Here is an 18,870-nt window from a genome sequence, read left to right as displayed (position 1 = left end):
TTGTTTTTGTCTGAAGCATGCAGGAATATGTAATCAAAGTGATGTCATTTTCCCTTTACTATTTCAATTTGCAGCAAAATACCAAAGTTAAATAATTACTGGCAAGGCTTTTTCCACTTCTCCATTCCTCTTCTCTATTTTGACCTTAACCGGCTGACAAGCTAATGGATTATATGTTGTTTTTCTCTAGTTTTTCCTGGATAATGCTGTGAAAGCTTTTGCCCCAGTTCTTAATTCATCAAATACAAGTTTTCCTAATTTGGGTAATCAGACACGGTGGTGTATACAAAACAACTGTTTTTTCCTACCGGTAAGTTCATTTTACATTTCTTTGTTTGTTTACAACCGTTATTCTAAATTGAATGTCACTTGATCTGTTGGAAGTTAAACACCAACCACTTCTAAAGACTGCTTCAAAAGCTTGTTTTATATTCAGTCACCCACAACTGCCTTGAAAGGAAGTGGGAATGGAAAGGCGGTTAGTACTTCTGAAAATAGGTGTTTCAGTGAATGTCAGGTTAAAATTCAGGAAACAGCCTGATAAGAACCATAGCTCACTCATCCTAACCAAAAGGTGTTGTGAGGTGTCAGGAGGACACGGAGTGACTGTAAAGCAGACTGCGCTGAGCAAGGTCCAAATGCCTGTCAGTGAGAGACCAAGGTTGGCCCAGAGACAAGTTTCACAAGCAATAGTGGTAGGCCTGAAAATATTCACCATTTTCATTGTTCACCTGATGGTAAAATTGAGATCTCTGATCAGCAGACTTCTGTCATTATTGCGTATTTGGTTAAGAGGCAAGGTGGGAGGGAGGAAATACAGCACTCATATACCACCAGGTAAACTGTGTAAAAAAGATCTGAATTGACTTGAATAAGATGTTTTATTGTGATCAAAAGCACACTGGCACATGCAAGAGGAGGGAGGACATTCCTACAAAAATGGAATCTGTATCCTACAAAGCAATGACTCTTAGAGGGCTTACAAAAGACCTGCAACTGAACATAACAAGCTACATACTGTGCCAAAATAGGTCAGCAGTCTTTGGATGAAAAAGCAGGAGGCAGCAATAGGAGATGGGAAATTATTTTGTCTATATGTAGAATTGGTGGCACCAGTACTACGATGGTGTGTGCTGGTTTCCATATAGTTACAGAATCCCAGAATCCCAGAATGGTTTGGGTTGGAAGGGACCCTAAAGATCACCCAGTTCCAAGCCCACTGCTATGGGCAGGGACACCTCCCACCTGACCAGGTTACATAAAAATAACTATTGACTGTGTCAAGATAAATACTCCTAGAACACACCCCAAAGTGTGATATTAATCAGGTATAGAACTTTTCTGGAAAACAAAAAAATAATAATTGAGCTAACCGTAGCACTTGCAAACTTCCAGCATCTCTTTGATAACATGACAATAGAGCACAAGTTTCTATTTCTCATTTTCAAGTTAAGTAAACTAAACTTGGTACAGATATGCCTATGTTCCCTCTTGGCCCTGACATGAAGTTTTCCTTGTTGTCAAAGAGATGATGCAGTCCTTCTCCCAGCCTCTATATATGGACATACTCACAAGCACTTAGAAATAAATTGTTCCTATGCATATTTGTATTTGTTTATTTGTTTATTTTTTTTTTTTAATTAGCCAGTTCTCGGGTCCCCTTTTTATCTTACTTGAAAGATAGTGTTTTCTTTGTTAGTATTAAGTTATCCAACAAGCATCTGGATAATATATTTTTCATGAATTATATTTATTTTTAGATTCAACCTTAAAAAAATCTTAGTGTGATTTTTTCCTGTGTTTTCATCTTTAACTAAGATGCTTGTCAGCTCTTCCTATTACTAGCACATTTAGAAAAATTAATGATTTATAAGTTTGAAACTATTAAAATGCATTCTTTCATCAAAGAAACTTTGTCTTTGATAAACTGGCATAACAATCATTTTAAACTGTCATTTCTGATAATAATTAAAAGTTTAGATTGGCAGAAGTATTTTAAATTCTTTTTCCCTTGTTTTGTTTATTAAATAGCTCTCAAATACACATTATTTTCATCATAAGGCACTGCTGAGCTACTCAGTTCTAGCTTGAAAAAGCTGCAAACTCCTTCTGAGTTACTGCTTTTTATCCTTTGAAAGTTTTCTAAAAACCTGAAAATAAAATTCTTCTCACTTTACTGAATGAGATATTGAACATTTAGGCGGATGAATGCTTGTTTTCTTTAACTGGATATCAGCCCCTTTTATCTGTCTTACCTTTAAGCATTACTCATGTAGATAAATTTCCTGTGATTTATAATGGAGGAGCTGACAGATCAATTAATGACATAATCTAAAATTAGCGAATAACAGATTTTTGAATTATTTCAGCCCCACTAGCATATAGTTCATTTAGAAGCATATTGATTTATTCTCTTCCTCTTCTACACCCTAAATAACTTTTCTCAGAAAACCTGAACCTCCCCTTGGGCAACTTGAGGCCATTCCCTCTAGTCCTATCACTAGTTACCTGTGAGAAGAGGCTGACCCCCAGCTCCCCACACCTTCCTCTCATGTAGCTGTAGAGAGCAATAAGGTCTCCCCTGAGCCTCCTCTTCTCCAGACTAAACAACCCTGGTTCCCTCAGCCACTCCTCATACAACTTAAGTCCAGGCCCTTCACCAGCTCCATAGCCCTTCTCTGGGCACCCTCTAGAGCCCGGATGTCCTGTGTTCAGCTTTGGGCCTCTCACTAGTCCCAGTAAGAGGCCCAAAGCTGAACACAGCACCCGAGGTGTGGCCTCACCAGAGCTGAGTACAGGGTGAACATCACCTCCCTGGTCCTGCTGGCTGCGCTATTCCTGGTACAAGCCAGGATGCCGTTGGCTTTCTTGGCCACTTGAGCGCAATGCCGGCTCATGTTCAGGTGAGTGTCAGCCAGCATCCCCAGGTCCTTTTCTTCTGCACAGCTTTCCAGCCACTCTGCCCCAAGCCTGTGGCATTGCATGGGGTTTGGTGCTTACTCGAGTCTTGCATTGCAATATACAGCATCAGAGTTGGCGTATGTCTGTGCCACTGTTCTATCATCCAATCTACCCACATCTGAAATGTTGACTGAAATTTTCGGTGTGGTCTATGTATTCCTATGGAACACTAAGAGGGATTTTATTCCACTTGGAATACTAAATTTCTTGGTCCTTGTTAAACTGTAGATATGAGACTGCCTTTAGTTTGCTTTTTTTCAATGGCAAAGTAGTTTCACAAGTTGGTTGCCCTATAGAATATAAAATGGATGCTGTTACTTTTATAAATGCTAAAATCTGAGAAATTTTATTTTTCATGTTTCTGAAGAACAGTTCTTTCTATTTCTTACTTCAAGCATATCTGCAAGGAAATTATAATAACAACAAAGATTTATATGGCAGATCAATTCTGTCTGATGGGCACTGAGAAAATTACTCTTAGTGATCCTCCAAAATTAGTATACAGTGATTCAGGTTATGTCAAAAGTACTGCCATCAACAAATCAACAGTAGTCTGAAAATAACGTATCTAGAAATAGAATGCTTTGTAGTTTAAGAAAAGATAATTTCCTTACAAGATGCAGGACTGTAATTTTCAGGAACAATCTTTGGCAAAGGTGTGCTCTATGTTAAGGACCGAGATAATTATTCTAGTGGGACTGTATTATTTCTGTTTTAGCATTGATTTTGATGCTGTAATCCATTTCTAGAGAGTATCAAGAGAAAATCTTTTTCCAGGAACGCAACTTCAACCATATATTTTTCTTTATAAATATGACATAGGAAAGAAAAAGCTTTTCTTAACAATTGAATGTATCCTTAAGAAGTCATAAATCAAGAGGATTTGACATAAAGATTTTTAATAGACATATTATTCATAGGCCATGTTAATCACTCTATATTCTTCATTTCGTAATGATATTTCAAGAGTCTGTGAAGTTCATAACATCTGTGTGTATTGCAACAGTTTACATATACTGCAAAAATGGGCAATTAAATTGTTTACAGATTTTCAAGCATTTTGACTTTGATCTTCCCATATGCTCAGCAATACATGAAGGGTAGTTATTGTATTCAAGCACGAGTGAAAACCATGCAGAGGCACAGGAGTAAATCTGTCATTATGCTGGCAGTAGCCTCTTGCAGGAGACCCACACCAGCAGTGGTGTCCCACACACAGGCACTTCCTGATACACAGATGAATAAATCAAAAGTCACAAAGAGTGAAAATTAGTAAGCAGAATAGAGGAGGATAGTCTGGATTCTCCTAAGTTTAGGGTGAATTTGAGCCTAATGAGAAAAGGAGTCTATTTGATGAAATACCAGTATCTGATTGTTATTGACCATCTGTAAACTATAATGTCCCATGTACAGTGATTATTTACACATTGTGATAGATACCATGCTTAAGTGGTCAGATAATACATTTTTTAAACTAGTCTAGGCTCTTCGTTATGTGTGATTGCCTACTTAGCAGCCAATTCTAAATATTTACCACTTGATTTTCCTTTGCCAGTATTTTATATACAGCTGCATATTAGGGCTCATTTCGTGTTCCGTTTTCCTGAGGATAAATTATGAGTTGAAAATGGTGATAATGTTGATTGCATTGGTGGGCTACAACGTTATCCTTCTGCACACTCATGGGCCCATGCTGGATGACTACAGCAAATTTATGTATGCAATGGCACCTCTAAAAAGGTAGGTTGAAGATTCCAGTCCTTTGGAAATGAATGTAAATGAAATATCAGCAATGGAAGTTCTTATGTTATAGAACAATTTTTCTTCTATGTATTTGACTATATATTGTACAAGTCACAATCTAAAATCATTATTGTGTTGCTGTTAATACAGGATTTAATGTTTTGCCTGAGAGCATTAGAATAAAATAAACAAGTCTGGGCAACGTGCATATATCACATACTATAGGAAGTACAGTATGGATTAATTTGCTTCTTTGTAGGAAAGGGTACTAGGGAGATGACGGTTTGAATGTTGTTAAGGCTCTTAAAGAATATTTGCTGCAAGCCAAAGCAAATCAACTTTTTCAGAACTAATATATTGTCTTATTACTTCAGAAATGCAGTCTTTGCTATTGAAAAAAAAAAGTAAACCTATTCTTTGTATACTTTTTTGCAGCACATGTAAATTCATATGGTAAATTTTCAGTGAGGCTTCTGAAGTCTTTGTTATAGGTGATACAATGGAAGAACAAAATTATAAATTATAACTTCTGAGCAGCTTGCTTTACTTACGTTTTTATTTTATAGGCCTGGAGTACTAAAAGACCTGAAGACAATGGGCTCAGTTTCTTTGTTTATATTCTTCGTCACATTACTGGTTTTGGGTAGACAGGTAAGATGCTCAGTTCTTTCCATCTGTATCAGTAGACACAATATAACCTCCACATGCAGCTTCCCACCTTCTCGGGGATTTTTTAGGTTTTCTGACAAACACCTTTATTCCTTTTTGCTGCACACCCTTGCAAAGGAGTGTCAGAAGCATCTAAAATGCTATCATGTCCTTTAATGCCTTCCAATAGACCCCTACAACTCACCAGTAACGCCACAATATCTGTCGTGAAGACTGTAGGCATTATACTGATAGTGCACTGTGACTATTGCTTGTCATGCTGACCAATATTGTCTCATAGCTTCCTAGTGTGCTCCCATCTGTCTGCATCCATCTGCTATCTCCCTAGTTGCTTAATTACAAGCTATTTTCTTCACAGTTATTACCGTTTGAGGCAGACACAGAAACAGTGTAGCATGCACACAGAAGAGTACCACATACTGAGGCCACAGTCATACTGAAACTATTAACTGACAGGAAAGTCCTCTTTTCATTACCCAGTTGTGCTTTTTCCCGTACCAGCATGGTGTGGGTGGTCTTATACCCTTATACTGGAGAGTAGGGGTCAGGGTAGTTCTCTTTCCAGGTCCTCGGGCCTGTCTGTGATCCATGGCTAGAAGCTCATCATGCCAGAAGTGAGATAGTGCACAAGACACGGCTCTGAGATAAAAGAAGCAATCTGTGTGAGGTCTCAAGAGCAGCCTGTATAGCCATAGCCTGCGGTAGGATCCTTGGGAAGGATCTTGTGTCATACTGTCCTTAAGTCGCTCATTTACATTACAATTCCATGGAACACAATGACTGTCATTTAAATTGCCAAGCTGGCCCTTCAGGTTACTAGATAAAAAATTCCTCTCTGGCAGCTTCTTCAGTTTTTGCTGTAGGGGAACATTCTTGAGTTTCAATAAAAATTGTCATCAACCTTACTACCAGCACCGTACTGGAATTGGCTCATTTGATGATAATAGCAGAGAGCAGGGCTGCAACGCAGCTACTTCCAGTCGGAAACAGAGATAAATGCTTCATCACACCAGGGAGCCCTGACATCCAAGGTGTCACATAAAGGGGTTGGGCACAACGTCAAGAAAAAAATAGAAAAGGAGCATCATCTTCAGGATTTCTTTGTGTGCTCAGTCACATCAATAAGAAGGTTTCTGTTTTGCATACTGCAGCAGTGTGGGCATGGCATGTTGCTCTCTGCCTGTCACACCTATTGAGAAATGAGCCTCTAATGTCAAAAATCTTTGTTTTCAGAGCTATAGGTTCAGGATCTTCAGCATGATACTGCTTGTTCATGGCTCTTCGGTCTGTTGCCTTTGATTTTTCTATTAATTTATTCTCCTTTATAGAAAAAGGAGTAAAAAACCCTGTGTTTTCAAACATTCTCAAGCAAAGTCTAATTGATAACTAGAAAATATTATGAGCTAGTTTTCACATACCTGAGCTAAGACCTGCCATTTTAGGTTACTGCTAGTGACACTGACTGGTAGTAAATGCTTGGGATAAGGACAGAGAGAAAAAGCCTCTCCTTCCAGCAAATAACCTGGTTTTCCTTCCTGTTCCTCCTGCTTTGCCAGGATCTTTGCCAAGTCCATGTCCTAATCCTACTGTGAAAAGAAGTAGGATTAGAGGAGGGAATTCCTAACAAGCAGTTTCTCTGCTGCTTCTGGTATGGGCCATAACCTTTGGCATTCAGCTGCCCACTGTTTGGTTCTTCTCAACCCTACTCAATCTACTGTTTTTGTTTGTTTGTTTGCTTGCTTTTTTTTTTTTTTTTAATTATTATTATTAAAAAAGGGGCAAGAAGTGCATTCACTGGACACACTGTTGATTTGGACAGTGATGGAAAGTTGCTGTCTATCTGTTCAGAAGCTCTAGCTTTCTATCTGTTCTGAAGTCCTAATAATATCTACAGCTGTGTTGTCCCTGTAATAGTATAAAGGTTTCACAGGGCCAGTGCTTATAAGGGAAGGCAACAAAGGCAACATCTTTTAGAAATCTTCTAGATTGGTTGGTTAAATTAGAAAAATAGGAAGCTTTTGGATAGATTTTTTCTGTATTATTCCTGTTGCCTCTTAGATTTTAGACAACCTTTCAACCTTCACAAGTTCATCATAAGGAATAAGTAAAGTTCCCTTACCCAAAAAAGCGCACAGCAGTTGGCAAAATCTTACACTACATTTCCACATTAATAATTACCCATTCTTGCACCTTCCCTTCAGGAGAAATGATGAATGGCATTTATTCTGCATGCTTTTCCCCTAGATATTGGACATCTCATCTCAAATGTATTTATGGAAATTGGAGGAACCCAGTACGTTACTCACCAGCATCTACTTAGGCAAACAGAAATGTTGAGTCAAAGAACATTTTTCACAAAATGACAGCAGTCTCTGACGTTGCAGCTTGTGTTCTCAAGGACAAAGAAACCTGGGAAATAATGTTCCCAGCTCTCACAAATAGCAAAAATCATGGATTTAGTAGAGACGTTTTTACGGCCAAGTGCAGTCTTCCTCTTATTATAGTTCTGATTGAGCCTTTTCCTACCCCAGCACCTTTCTTCCACAGAGGGTAACATACGAGTCATTTATCTGTTTGCTATCACATGTTTTTGACCTTGCAGTTAATAACTTTGCCTTTCTCATTTCATAATATCTGCTTATTTTAACAATGCTGAAGACAATAGCCACTTATGAAAACAGTGTTCTTTCCACTTCCCTTATCCTTGCACTGGTGCTCCTCTGCCTCCAGAGTGAGTTACCAGAAATTTCATCTAAACAAAAAATGAGTGCTTCCCTGCAAGCCCAGCCCTGTGAGCCTGCTCACTGCTGGCCAGACAGATGCCTGTGCTGATCCAAAAACAGGAAAGGGAGCATGCCTCTGGCTGAATGGGGATGGAGGGAGGCAGAGCTGGTGTATCCTTACATGTTATATGAGTAAAGTTAACTCTTACGTTCAATTAATACTCTTAGCTGCATAACCAACATTCCTACTGAAAGACGTAGTCCTTCCCTCAACTACTCATTCTTATCTTTGTATCTCCCCATTTGTGCTGGCACAGCTGTCTGCAGAACTGTACAGTGGCCCAAAATAGGGAAATGATCTGACTTAAAAATTAACCCTGGAAAATGGTTGGTTTTCAGCCAGATCCATTTCCTGATCTGGTTTTATGGTGTGGCTGCATCCATGCTTGTTCCAAAAGAATCAGCACAGGATGGGCATGAGCAGCATGAAGTGAAGCTGGAGAAAGCAGAACTGCTTTTTTCCATGGTTGTAGCGGTGTAGGTTAGAACCATTCCCTGGCACACAGATTGAATGACACATTCCAGTCTACAGCCATGCCATCAGAGTTCCTGAAACAGTCTGTAAACACGCAGGCTGTACATAGAGAATGCAAACTCTCTACCCCTGCTCAGGCACTGCATGGAAAATGCAGAGTGGCATAGGCTGGGCTCCATAAGGAGCGTGCTCACGTTTAAGCCCTGATGAGCTTTAAGCCTCTCTTATGACCCATATTGAATTACCAATATTGATGTAGCATGTGATTTTTTTTTTCTCATCTGTACCTAATATTATGTATACCTTTATATACTCTGTGTGTTGAGTGAATATTTTGTTTTTCCAATGATTTATTATACTGAGTTTATAAACACTGAAATTCACTGGCTGTTCTATTGCCCAGATGTTTATGGTAACTTCCCTGTTCTGTGAAAACTGTTTATTTGTAGTCTCTGTTCTGTTTTTTAGCTAGCTTTTATTCTATGAAAGTTTTTTGTTTTTTTTTCTTACATAATGTAGTCTTTTAAAAAGTCTTTTCTGAAAGAACTTAATGAACACTTATTTAAAAGTTCACTCCTATTCACTGGAGCTGGGGATGTTCACCCTGAAGAACAGAAGGCTCTGGGGAGACCTCATTGCATCCTTTCAGTACTTTTTTAAACTTATAAAGAAGATGGAGAGCAACTTTTTATTCAGGCAGATAATGATAGGACAAGACGGAATGGTTTTAAACTAAAAGAGGGGAGATTTAGATTAGAGATTAGGAAGAAATTCTTCACTCATAAGGTGGTGAGGCACTGGCACAGGCTGCCCAGAGAAGCTGTGGATGCCTGGAAGTGTTCAAGGCCAAGTTGGATGTGGCCCTGGGCAACCTGGTCTAGTGGGTGGCATCCCTGCCCATGGCAATGGGGTTGGAATTGAGTCCATTCAGTGATTCTGCAGTTCACATGCCACTGGCTTCTGTTAACAGAAGAGTTGGAGGCATGTCTAAAGAGGCAGTATCAACTCTTCCCCGTTATATCAGCTATAGTTAATATCTCTAAATAGTTATTTTCTTTAGCATACCTTTTACGAAAGTATCTTGCTGTATTCTTCCCACTGGCACCTCATCTTTTTCCAAAGATTTGCATTGCTTCCTTGCCATTTGTCAGTTCTCCAACACCGTGGCTGATTTGAATAAGGCTACCCACCTCAAGTTTCAGTCCAGCAGCTTTTCATTGCAGTTACTTTAGAGCTGGTGACTTCTTGTTGATCAATTTATTCATGTGCTCTGAGAACATCAGAACATTTATTCATATGCTCTGAGGAGCATCTTCTGCTGCTGCTCCATGCTGAGGCAGTTTCTCAGACTCACTGTCTGTAAGTAATGGCTGTGAGATGGAGCGAGTCTCCTTAACTACCTCACTTGAATGAAAGCCCCCACTTAATTTCTCTGCAGTGATCTTATCTGCTTTAGTGCTACCATCACTCTGCCCCTGTGCTGAATGCAATAGCATGCAAGACTCATGAGCTGCCTGTCTTGACTTTCTGTGTGACTTTGCTGCAATGATAAGAGAAAGTTCATTCAGTTTTTTTCCTTTTTCTGAGGCAAGTATTGAAAATAGACCCAGGTGAGTGTTGCACTAGAATTTAAAAATATAGATAACATATTGTGCAGTCAAGCAATGAGACATGGATTGGTTCTCGTTACACCAAACTGGTTCAACGTCAGTGGTGTTATGTGGTAGATGCATGGCAGTGTCTTGTCCTAAACGAAGCCAATTGCTCTCTGCTGCCTGGAGGAATGCAGTGTCCTTCATCCCTCCCTGGGTGTTCCACTATGCACACCAGCTGGGAACTGCTGTCAAGTAAAATAGAGTAAGGTGGAGAAGGCAAGTTTTTGTATCTCCACAATATTGTGCCTGCTGTGGTACAAGAGCCATTCTGAGCTGTTTTCATGGTGATATGTTAAAAAGGTTTTGTAGATAACATGTAAAGTAGGAAGCAATCTTGGTTTTCAGATGACTTTAAGGCTATAAAGTTTAAATAGGTTCTTTAATGACATATGTCTACTAAATTGAGTACATCATACAAACAGAAACCCAGACTTTTAAAAAACTAAGGTAGTGTTTACATGTTTTTAAGTCTGAATACACATTTTGAAATATACCTTGACATTTTTAATTTCAAAACAAATTGTAGAGTACATTCTGCTTTTTTGCTGATTTCTGAGTTCTCTTTACCATTTTTTTTCACAGCCTAAATTTCAATAAATAATAAAACAGTAAATAAATTATTTGTTTAACATTAGATATTTAAAAATAAACATTATTTTGAAGACTTCAGCTTATCTAGTTCCTTTTGTTTTCAATACAAAGTTGGTACAATATATGGATACCTAATTTAGATTTTATGCCAGACTTGCAGTTTACTTTTTACAATTTATGCAAATAATTTTGGCATCCCAGTATTTTATTGGATTTTTCTGCATCAAGACAGTTTATTGGATTTTTGCTGCATGAATACAGTTGGTGGCATTTAAGTTTATCAAATGTGTGTGGAACTTGCGCATATAAATAATAATATAAAAATAAAACGGACATTCTGAAAAAATGACTGCATGTATTTTGCATCATATGGTCAGTTTTTAATTAAATATCTAAACAATACCCAGGACTTATCAACCAATTTAAAGAAACCTGACTGCATTGCTCTCTATGCATTTAGTAGAGGCATGGTTTCTCTCTTAATATTTTTTCATCTTACAGTTTCTCAGCAGATGGATTTTTTGCTTCACCAATTTTTACCTTCATAGCTTTTTGAAGGCTTGCAAAATCATTTTAATACCATCTCATTTCAACTTTCTACTTGTCTTTGGCTGTGATCTCAAGAAAGTATCTATGAATCATTTTGAGCTGTGGCAGCAAACATCCAATCAGAAGGACTACTCTCATGTTTTTATGTGAACAGTTACTGACTACTAATAATAATGGCTAGAATTTTTATTTTTTTTAATGTAAGATTGTGATCATAATTATGTTCTCCTTGTTAATAACTTAGTCTTCATTGAGGCTGCAGAGTAGTGTTAAACCATTGGACAATGCTGAAATAGCTCTTGATTTATATCAACTCAAATGAGATAGTCCAGTGGAGTCTTTAATGTAGAAATAATGCCACAAAATTTACCACAAAGCATTGACATTATTGAAAAGAAATACAGAGGGCCCTGGAAAAATGTGACTTAATTCATTTTTCAATATCTTTTTAATGAAATTGGATCTTCAAAAATACTAATATTCCAGGAATTTTATACATTTCTATATAATGAAAACTCAGGTACAAAAATAAGAGAAGGATAAAAGTATTACTATCAGTTTTGAAACACAGAAAGAAAACAACCACCTGACTGGGCTGTTTCTTATAATCTTAAAAAAATTCCGATTTAAAAATCTCTTGTTATTTTAAAACCAGTAAAGCTTTTGCTGTATGCATACTAGAAGGAGAAAATGTGTTTCATGAAGAACTGAAAGTATAGCAATAGGTTTCTCTTTCCTCTACTACCCCATTTTTACCAGACCGATTGCATTACATAACTTAAAGTTGGTAAAAGTTAGGGTCTTCCCGAAGTGCCCATTAATGTAAGTGGAATTCCACACTTCAGATATTTTAGGCATCATATTAAGTTGCAAAACTGTAAATTGTTTCCATAACAATATTTCATCTGTGGGATGAATTTCCACCAAAGCCTGAAAGTATATACATAAATTTTCCATTGGTTAAGGCACCTTGCAACTTTTTGTTTATTCCTGGGCTTTTTTGTGAGCCTTTTTTTAGAGGACAGTGCAGAACAGTTATAAATTCAATGAAATGTATGCCACATACTGTGTGTCTGGTTGTTGATCTCTGTGGGATCTGGAATTGTACTTGAGTGACCAAATAATATCCTTGTAGGAGTGATGTACTGTGCTTATTTTGTCTCTTAAACCTGTACTCCAGCAGGACAAGATGCCTATTGTTTCTTTACCTCTGTGTCCTCTTGTAACAGAATGAATATTACTGTAGGTTAGACTTCCTGTGGAAGAACAAGTTCAAAAAAGAGCGGGAGGAGATTGAAACCATGGAGAACCTAAATCGTGTGCTTCTGGAGAATGTGCTTCCAGCCCATGTAGCTGAACACTTCTTGGCAAGAAATCTGAAGAATGAGGTGAGACATCTCTACATATCCTCTGCTCTGTATGAAGGCAGCATATTGTAGAAATACCACTTAATGCTGACTTGAACAGTAGGTCCGTACAGTCAGATTATAATTTAGTTATTTTTATTCTCCCTTACCTTCCTGAAAAGCTTACGTTATAGCACTGAATGCACCATAGTATGTTGAAATAAAAAATGTGAAATTATTCCAACATGCATTAATATGCATTCAGATACTTTTTCCTTTCTGATTAGAGTGGAGCTGCATCTTCATTTTGAATTTGCTTCTGGTGACTGGAGACCTTGCTTACTGAAGTGAAAATAAACATGTTCCGTGAAAAAGTGGCTATTTTAATTCTAGAAGAAGGTTCTCAACACTGAAATACCTGTTTACTCACTGCTTATAGACCTAATTCAAGCACCAGAAAAGTCATCCATAAGATCCTTGTTGACTTCAGTGCAATTCAGATCTGCTTCTAATACTTCTTTATAGTTTTAATAAAGAAAAGAAGGATGAAAAAATGAAAAATATTTAGAGAGAGTAGCAGTTTCTAGAGATCTTAAATGCAGTCATTTGAACTGCATACAAAACTGACAAAACTGACAAAAGAGGGGAGAGGGCAGCTTTAGGAATTCATTTTGATCTCCTGAGTCAAAAAGGACAATGTTTTCCCTTTGGCTTCACTGTGGTTTGCATTAAGCAGTACTATAACATACTTTATTATCAGTACTTTAGTATTACCTGCAAATATTTGTTTGGTAGCTAATGTCAAATGAAAACTACTGTGGGGTTCCTTTGAATCCAGTGAAGACCTTGGCGGAAAACCAAGCTGGCTCAGCTCCAGTTTAGCTCAGGCATTAAACACAGCAAACCGTCAGGAGATTGCTTTCTCATTTACGTGCTATTCCATCTCAGCTCCCCAGCAGAGCAGCACCATCTGCTCACCCTTGTATTGGCAGCTGGATTTATATTGTCACCCCTCAAGATTCTTGGGTTGGAATGAGCTTTAGTAAATTTAGTGAAGATGAGAAATTGTAGTGTGCTGATCTCTCCAGTCTATCACGTCGGCTGAAGAAAGAATGGTTTGAAACCATTTTAGTGGCATCCCTTTAAAAAAAAAAAAAAAAAAAAAAGGGAAAAATCCAACAATCTTGAGGTTTTTTTTTTTTTTTTTTTTTTTGCATTGTTTGTCTTTAAACACAGTTTTCAGAGAGGCAAGAATCTTTCAAATTCTTGGAAATGTTCACAAATACAAGCATCTGGCATGTCTTCAGATTTGTTTCAGCATCTGCAAGGATGTATCAAGCCGTAAAGAATATTGTGTATATGTGTATGCTTATACACCTCAAAATATGTTGGAACAGATCAAACCTTTACTTTCTTTCTGTGGATATTTAGGTAATTAGATAGTGAATTAAAATTCCTCTGTCTTCCCTAGTGGCAAACAGTCATGTTAGTATGTTTATGTATATTCTTTTCTACTGAAGATTTTGAGATGAAGATTAACCTAATGGATGAATAGTCTGTTTCTGAATACTACTTGCCATCCTAGAGTTTTGTGCATGCAGCTGTATGAAGGAAAGGGAAGACCAAGTATGCTGCTGAATGAATGCAGCAGGAATGAAACGGAAAAAATGTGTGGATGAATGCTAACTGGGAGCAGTGGGACTGTACTTTTAAAAGACCAACAAAGGTCTTTTCATTACAGGACACATGTTGACTAATGCTGATATGGTAGAAGCAAAATTATTTCAAAGCAGGCAAATGTAATAAAAGTCTGTTTGCTCTGTCAGAGACTCCAGAACTGTGTTTCTGCTTATAGTCTGTATGCTGGGTACCAGGTAGGATACTTTCTAGTTGAGAGACAGAAGAACAAATATAAAATGAAAAGCAGGAAACGGGGCCAGGATTAGATATATCTTCTGTGACTGACCTCTGCACCCTACTCCATTGTGCTGTTAGCATCCAGCTTCCCTATGACTAAGAAGTACCCAGGAGCATTTGTGCTGCAAGCTAACTTGCAGGCACATTATTGAGCTGAATACCTAGCAAGAGGAACCCTGTTCCATTAGCTGTTGGACAGAGCCAGCAGAAATTGTGCCCCAGAGAAGCCGACCTCTGTAGCCTTTCATGAGCCATGGAATTGGGACCAGTTAGCCTCCTTCATCCTGAGAAGGTCTCTAGGCACTGGAGAAGAGGGGACAGTAAGGAAGGCCCACCAGCAGAAATTCAGATGTTATAAAAGGAAGGATAAAAAAAGGATTGACTGTGGAAGAGAATGATTTTATTTTTGTTGAAATAAAGCCATTCCTTCCTGGAATGGTGCTGCATTTAATTTTCTGATTAAACATTTTGGAGAGTACTCTTTCAAGAGAAGTACTCATAGGAAAATTAAGACACCTGATTGCCACAGCCTTTATTATTATGAATGATTGCAATAAACTATCTGGGAATGCCTATTTAAAATTGCTTGACATTTATTGTGACCGTCACAATTACTACTCGTGGCTATAAACAGTGCTATTTGTTGTTTCTGTGCTGGTACTGTGTTATACAGCATTAGTAGGGATGGATATTGCCCCTTGTTGAGAGAGGAAGGAGGACAAATGGGACACTGCTGCTGAGCTTCAGCATGACAGGTGTTCACATACAATTTTCTGTATTTGTTTTTGAGATGGAGAAGAGGAAAGAGTAATAACTCTGGTTATAGATTTGAGTTTCTAAATGTAACACTCAGGCATGCAACCCTTTTTTACAGGCTGTTTGTCCCCACTGCATGGACAGCCAACAGAATAGAGCACACTGACACTTTCTGTGTCACAACAGCAGTTTATTTGAATTACTGCTCCTGTTTTTTTTTTGCTTAGTCATATCCTCTTCCTTATGACTGTGCATTGTACACGTTACCATGATTATTTCTGGGTGACACTTCTGCTTTCAGTGACAGCAGTTTTTTCAGTGGAAATAATAAGACGTGAGTTGCCATTCAGTCACCTGCATGGCCCTGTGCAGGCTACTTCAGCAGTTGTAGGAGCAGCTGCATATTAATGTGGTATTCACCTGTTTTGCTTTTGCCTGTAAATTTGATGGCAATTTTTTTTTCAAATGTTTTTATATACTTCCTAGTTATGCGTTTTTCTAGTATTTCCATAAGAGTTAAGGTTTCTAACCCCCTAAGCTCTTGTCTTTCATGTAGCTGAATAGCATTGAGCTATACATTTATATCTCACACATGTAAAATACTTTTTCCATGTTCTATTTCCAAATGTCCTATTTGTCTTCTGGTTCCTGTATTATGAGGTGGTAAAAAGAATCCCATCTTCTACCATCTGGACTTCATATTATTCAGTAATATGTATTCCTCTGTCATGTCCCTGTGCAGCTAGTTTTCTTTTTCTCTAAGGGTTCAGTTGTAGCACCTAGTAGACATGAATCCTTATGACTTGAATTTATATTCTCAAATAAACCTGTACATGGTATTTCCGTGTACTATTTCAAATATGGCAGTGCCTCACTGTCAGCTCTGTGACGAGATTTTGTCTTTTTCACAAACTTTACAACTAATATCTCATAAGCAATTCTGTTGGTTTTTACTTCCTCAGGATGCAGGGTTCAATAAAGTAAATAAAACAGAAAGCTGCTATCTAATGTTAATCTTGGAAATTAAAACAGCCTTTTGTTACTAATTAACTACTAATGTCACAGAATCCCTAGGATAATAGAATTGTGTGTTAGTATTATTTACAACAGTATTATTAATTTGGCTGGGTTTAACTTACTGGGTTTGTTTAGCTGGTAGGAATATGAACATTTTCTTTTTTTTGTGAAAAAATATTTCATCACAGATGTATACAGATTGTTCATTTTGTCAGGTCAAGTTTCAAAAGTAGGTGTAATAATCCACATTTTGAAAGCTAGTTATCTACATTCTGAAATAAATACTCCTCTCTCTCTCCAGTCTTCTATATAACACTGTGAATTTCTCCTTCCATTACCAAGCCCTATATATATAATTTTTTTTTGCAGCCCCTTCCCTATTTTAAAAGCCTGCAGCATGTGTGTGGCCTGAATTCCTTCATTCACGAATGAAGTCAAGTTACTGAGAGGGTGACTTGAGGAGATAGATGCAGAACCAATATAAACCACAGAATGTAATCTCTGTGCCTTTTCTGCTAACTGGTCTATGGAGAGCACTCAGCATGTCAGATCTTATGTTTTTAGAATATTTATAAGCAAATGTTACTGTAACTTCAGCCTAGACATGCCTGAGATAAATTTGAAATAGATAGATGTGAAACAAAATGCAGGCTGCAAAGACTGAATATTTGGGGAGTATGGGCATGGTTTACTTTGAGATTCTTTAAAAAGAGAAAAACATACTGCAAATGGAATTGAAAATGGAAAAAAAAATAAAAAATATAAAAATAACCTTGGATAAATGGATAAATAACAAGGGAAATAATATCTGATCCTTTTTGAAATCACAGAATCAAAAATTCACAGAATCACCTTATTCACTAGAGTATTGAAATCCATGCTCCACTCAAATACCTTGAGCAGGATTTGGCTTTATACTAGCTTACATCTCTTATTGCTGTGGTTAACTTTGTGTATGTATTTCTATACTTAAAAAAAAAAAAAAAAGAAAAGCATTCATTTGATAAATATTCTTTTTTTTTTTTTTTCAGGACATAAATATGTCCTGAAAGGAGAGATATTCTAATGATTAAGGGCATTGGAGATGAAACTGAAGAGACGTGGTGGGGTGGTCATTTTTTAGCACCAGGGGCTTCCTGTGGAGCAGATGTACTCTTATTTCAGTGGTCACAGAAGGCAGTAGAGAATCTGACATAAGTAATTTTAAGTTCAGGTGACTTATTTATCTTTGCCTCAGCTCCTTGTTATGGAAAAGAAATGACATTTATTTTGTCCTATTAGGCGTCTTGTCATTTTAGATTAGGAACTATCAGGATTGTGTCGCACTATGCATTTGTAGCATTGGGGTTGTGATTTTGCTTCAGTTTTCTAGTCATTTCTAGTCATTATAATAATACAGCTAATAATAAATTAAAGATTGTTTTGGAAAATGTGCTCTCAGCCATGCAAGCAAAAAGAAATTCTCTGTATGCAAAGCCTCAGAAGTGGGTCCTATCTACTAAATTAGTGAACATTTTATGTTTCCTAAGCTAATGTTCAGGAGAATAAAGGGGTAACATTAAATCACTAGAACATTTTCAGCTGACTATGTTGAGTCTGTTTAATAAACAGGTTTATACACTGTTTAAAAAACAATAAATACAACTAAATGCAAAAATATCTGAACACTGCCTTAAGGCTCCACCACCTCCCTTTTCAGAACCAGGACACCACATAAGTTTATTTTGGAAACTTTTGTTTAGTGCTGGGTATGACAGAGTATGTTTTTTTTCTCTCTTCTGTTTTCTTTTGGACAGGATCTGTATCATCAGTCATATGACTGTGTCTGTGTCATGTTTGCCTCTATTCCGGATTTCAAGGAATTTTACACAGAATCTGATGTAAATAAGGAAGGCTTGGAATGTCTCAGGCTGCTAAATGAGATCATTGCTGACTTCGATGATGTATGTACTTCTAACAACAATCAACATATGGTTTCAATTTAATAATCCAGGGTATGCAACAGTAAGCAAACGTATTTGAAAAGGAGGCAGAAGAGCTGTCAGAAAAGAACTTTTGTGTGCCCAGTCATGTAGAAATTACTTACAGGGAGTATTAAAGGAAAAAGTGATTTATGTGGGATAAATCATACTGACACCACACTAGTTGCTTTTCATTCCCTTCAAGGAGAATCCTATGCATATATCTGATGGAGAATTTGTGCCCTTTAGTTGCAGTTCATGAGTCAACCACTAACTCTAGTTTCCAAATACTAATGCCTAAAGTAAAGTACCTAAGTCTGTGCCCTAAATTTTTACAGCTCTATGTTATACTTGATCATAAGGACATAAAACTATTAAAGAGTCTTTAATTTAATTTAAAGGAGGGCAACAGATGATGAAGGGTCTAGAGGAGAAGATGTATGAGGA

General features: G+C 37.4%; 1 protein-coding gene across 1 annotated transcript in view; it reads left to right on the top strand.

The window, feature by feature from the left end:
* Nucleotides 1-18,870, top strand: part of ADCY2 (adenylate cyclase 2) — a 208,737-nt gene that overhangs the window by 177,131 nt on the left and 12,736 nt on the right. Inside the window, exons 17-21 of the mRNA XM_068671030.1 lie at nucleotides 191-310; nucleotides 4,517-4,701; nucleotides 5,271-5,355; nucleotides 12,656-12,814; nucleotides 18,259-18,405. Of these exons, the coding sequence (XP_068527131.1) occupies nucleotides 191-310; nucleotides 4,517-4,701; nucleotides 5,271-5,355; nucleotides 12,656-12,814; nucleotides 18,259-18,405 (696 nt within the window). The remainder of the gene's footprint in view (nucleotides 1-190; nucleotides 311-4,516; nucleotides 4,702-5,270; nucleotides 5,356-12,655; nucleotides 12,815-18,258; nucleotides 18,406-18,870) is intronic.

The sequence above is a fragment of the Anas acuta genome, chromosome 2 (assembly GCF_963932015.1).
Source record: "Anas acuta chromosome 2, bAnaAcu1.1, whole genome shotgun sequence".
NCBI lineage: Eukaryota > Metazoa > Chordata > Aves > Anseriformes > Anatidae > Anas > Anas acuta.
The sequence above is the reverse complement of the archived record's forward strand: the minus strand, read 5'-3'. Positions and strand labels throughout refer to the sequence as shown.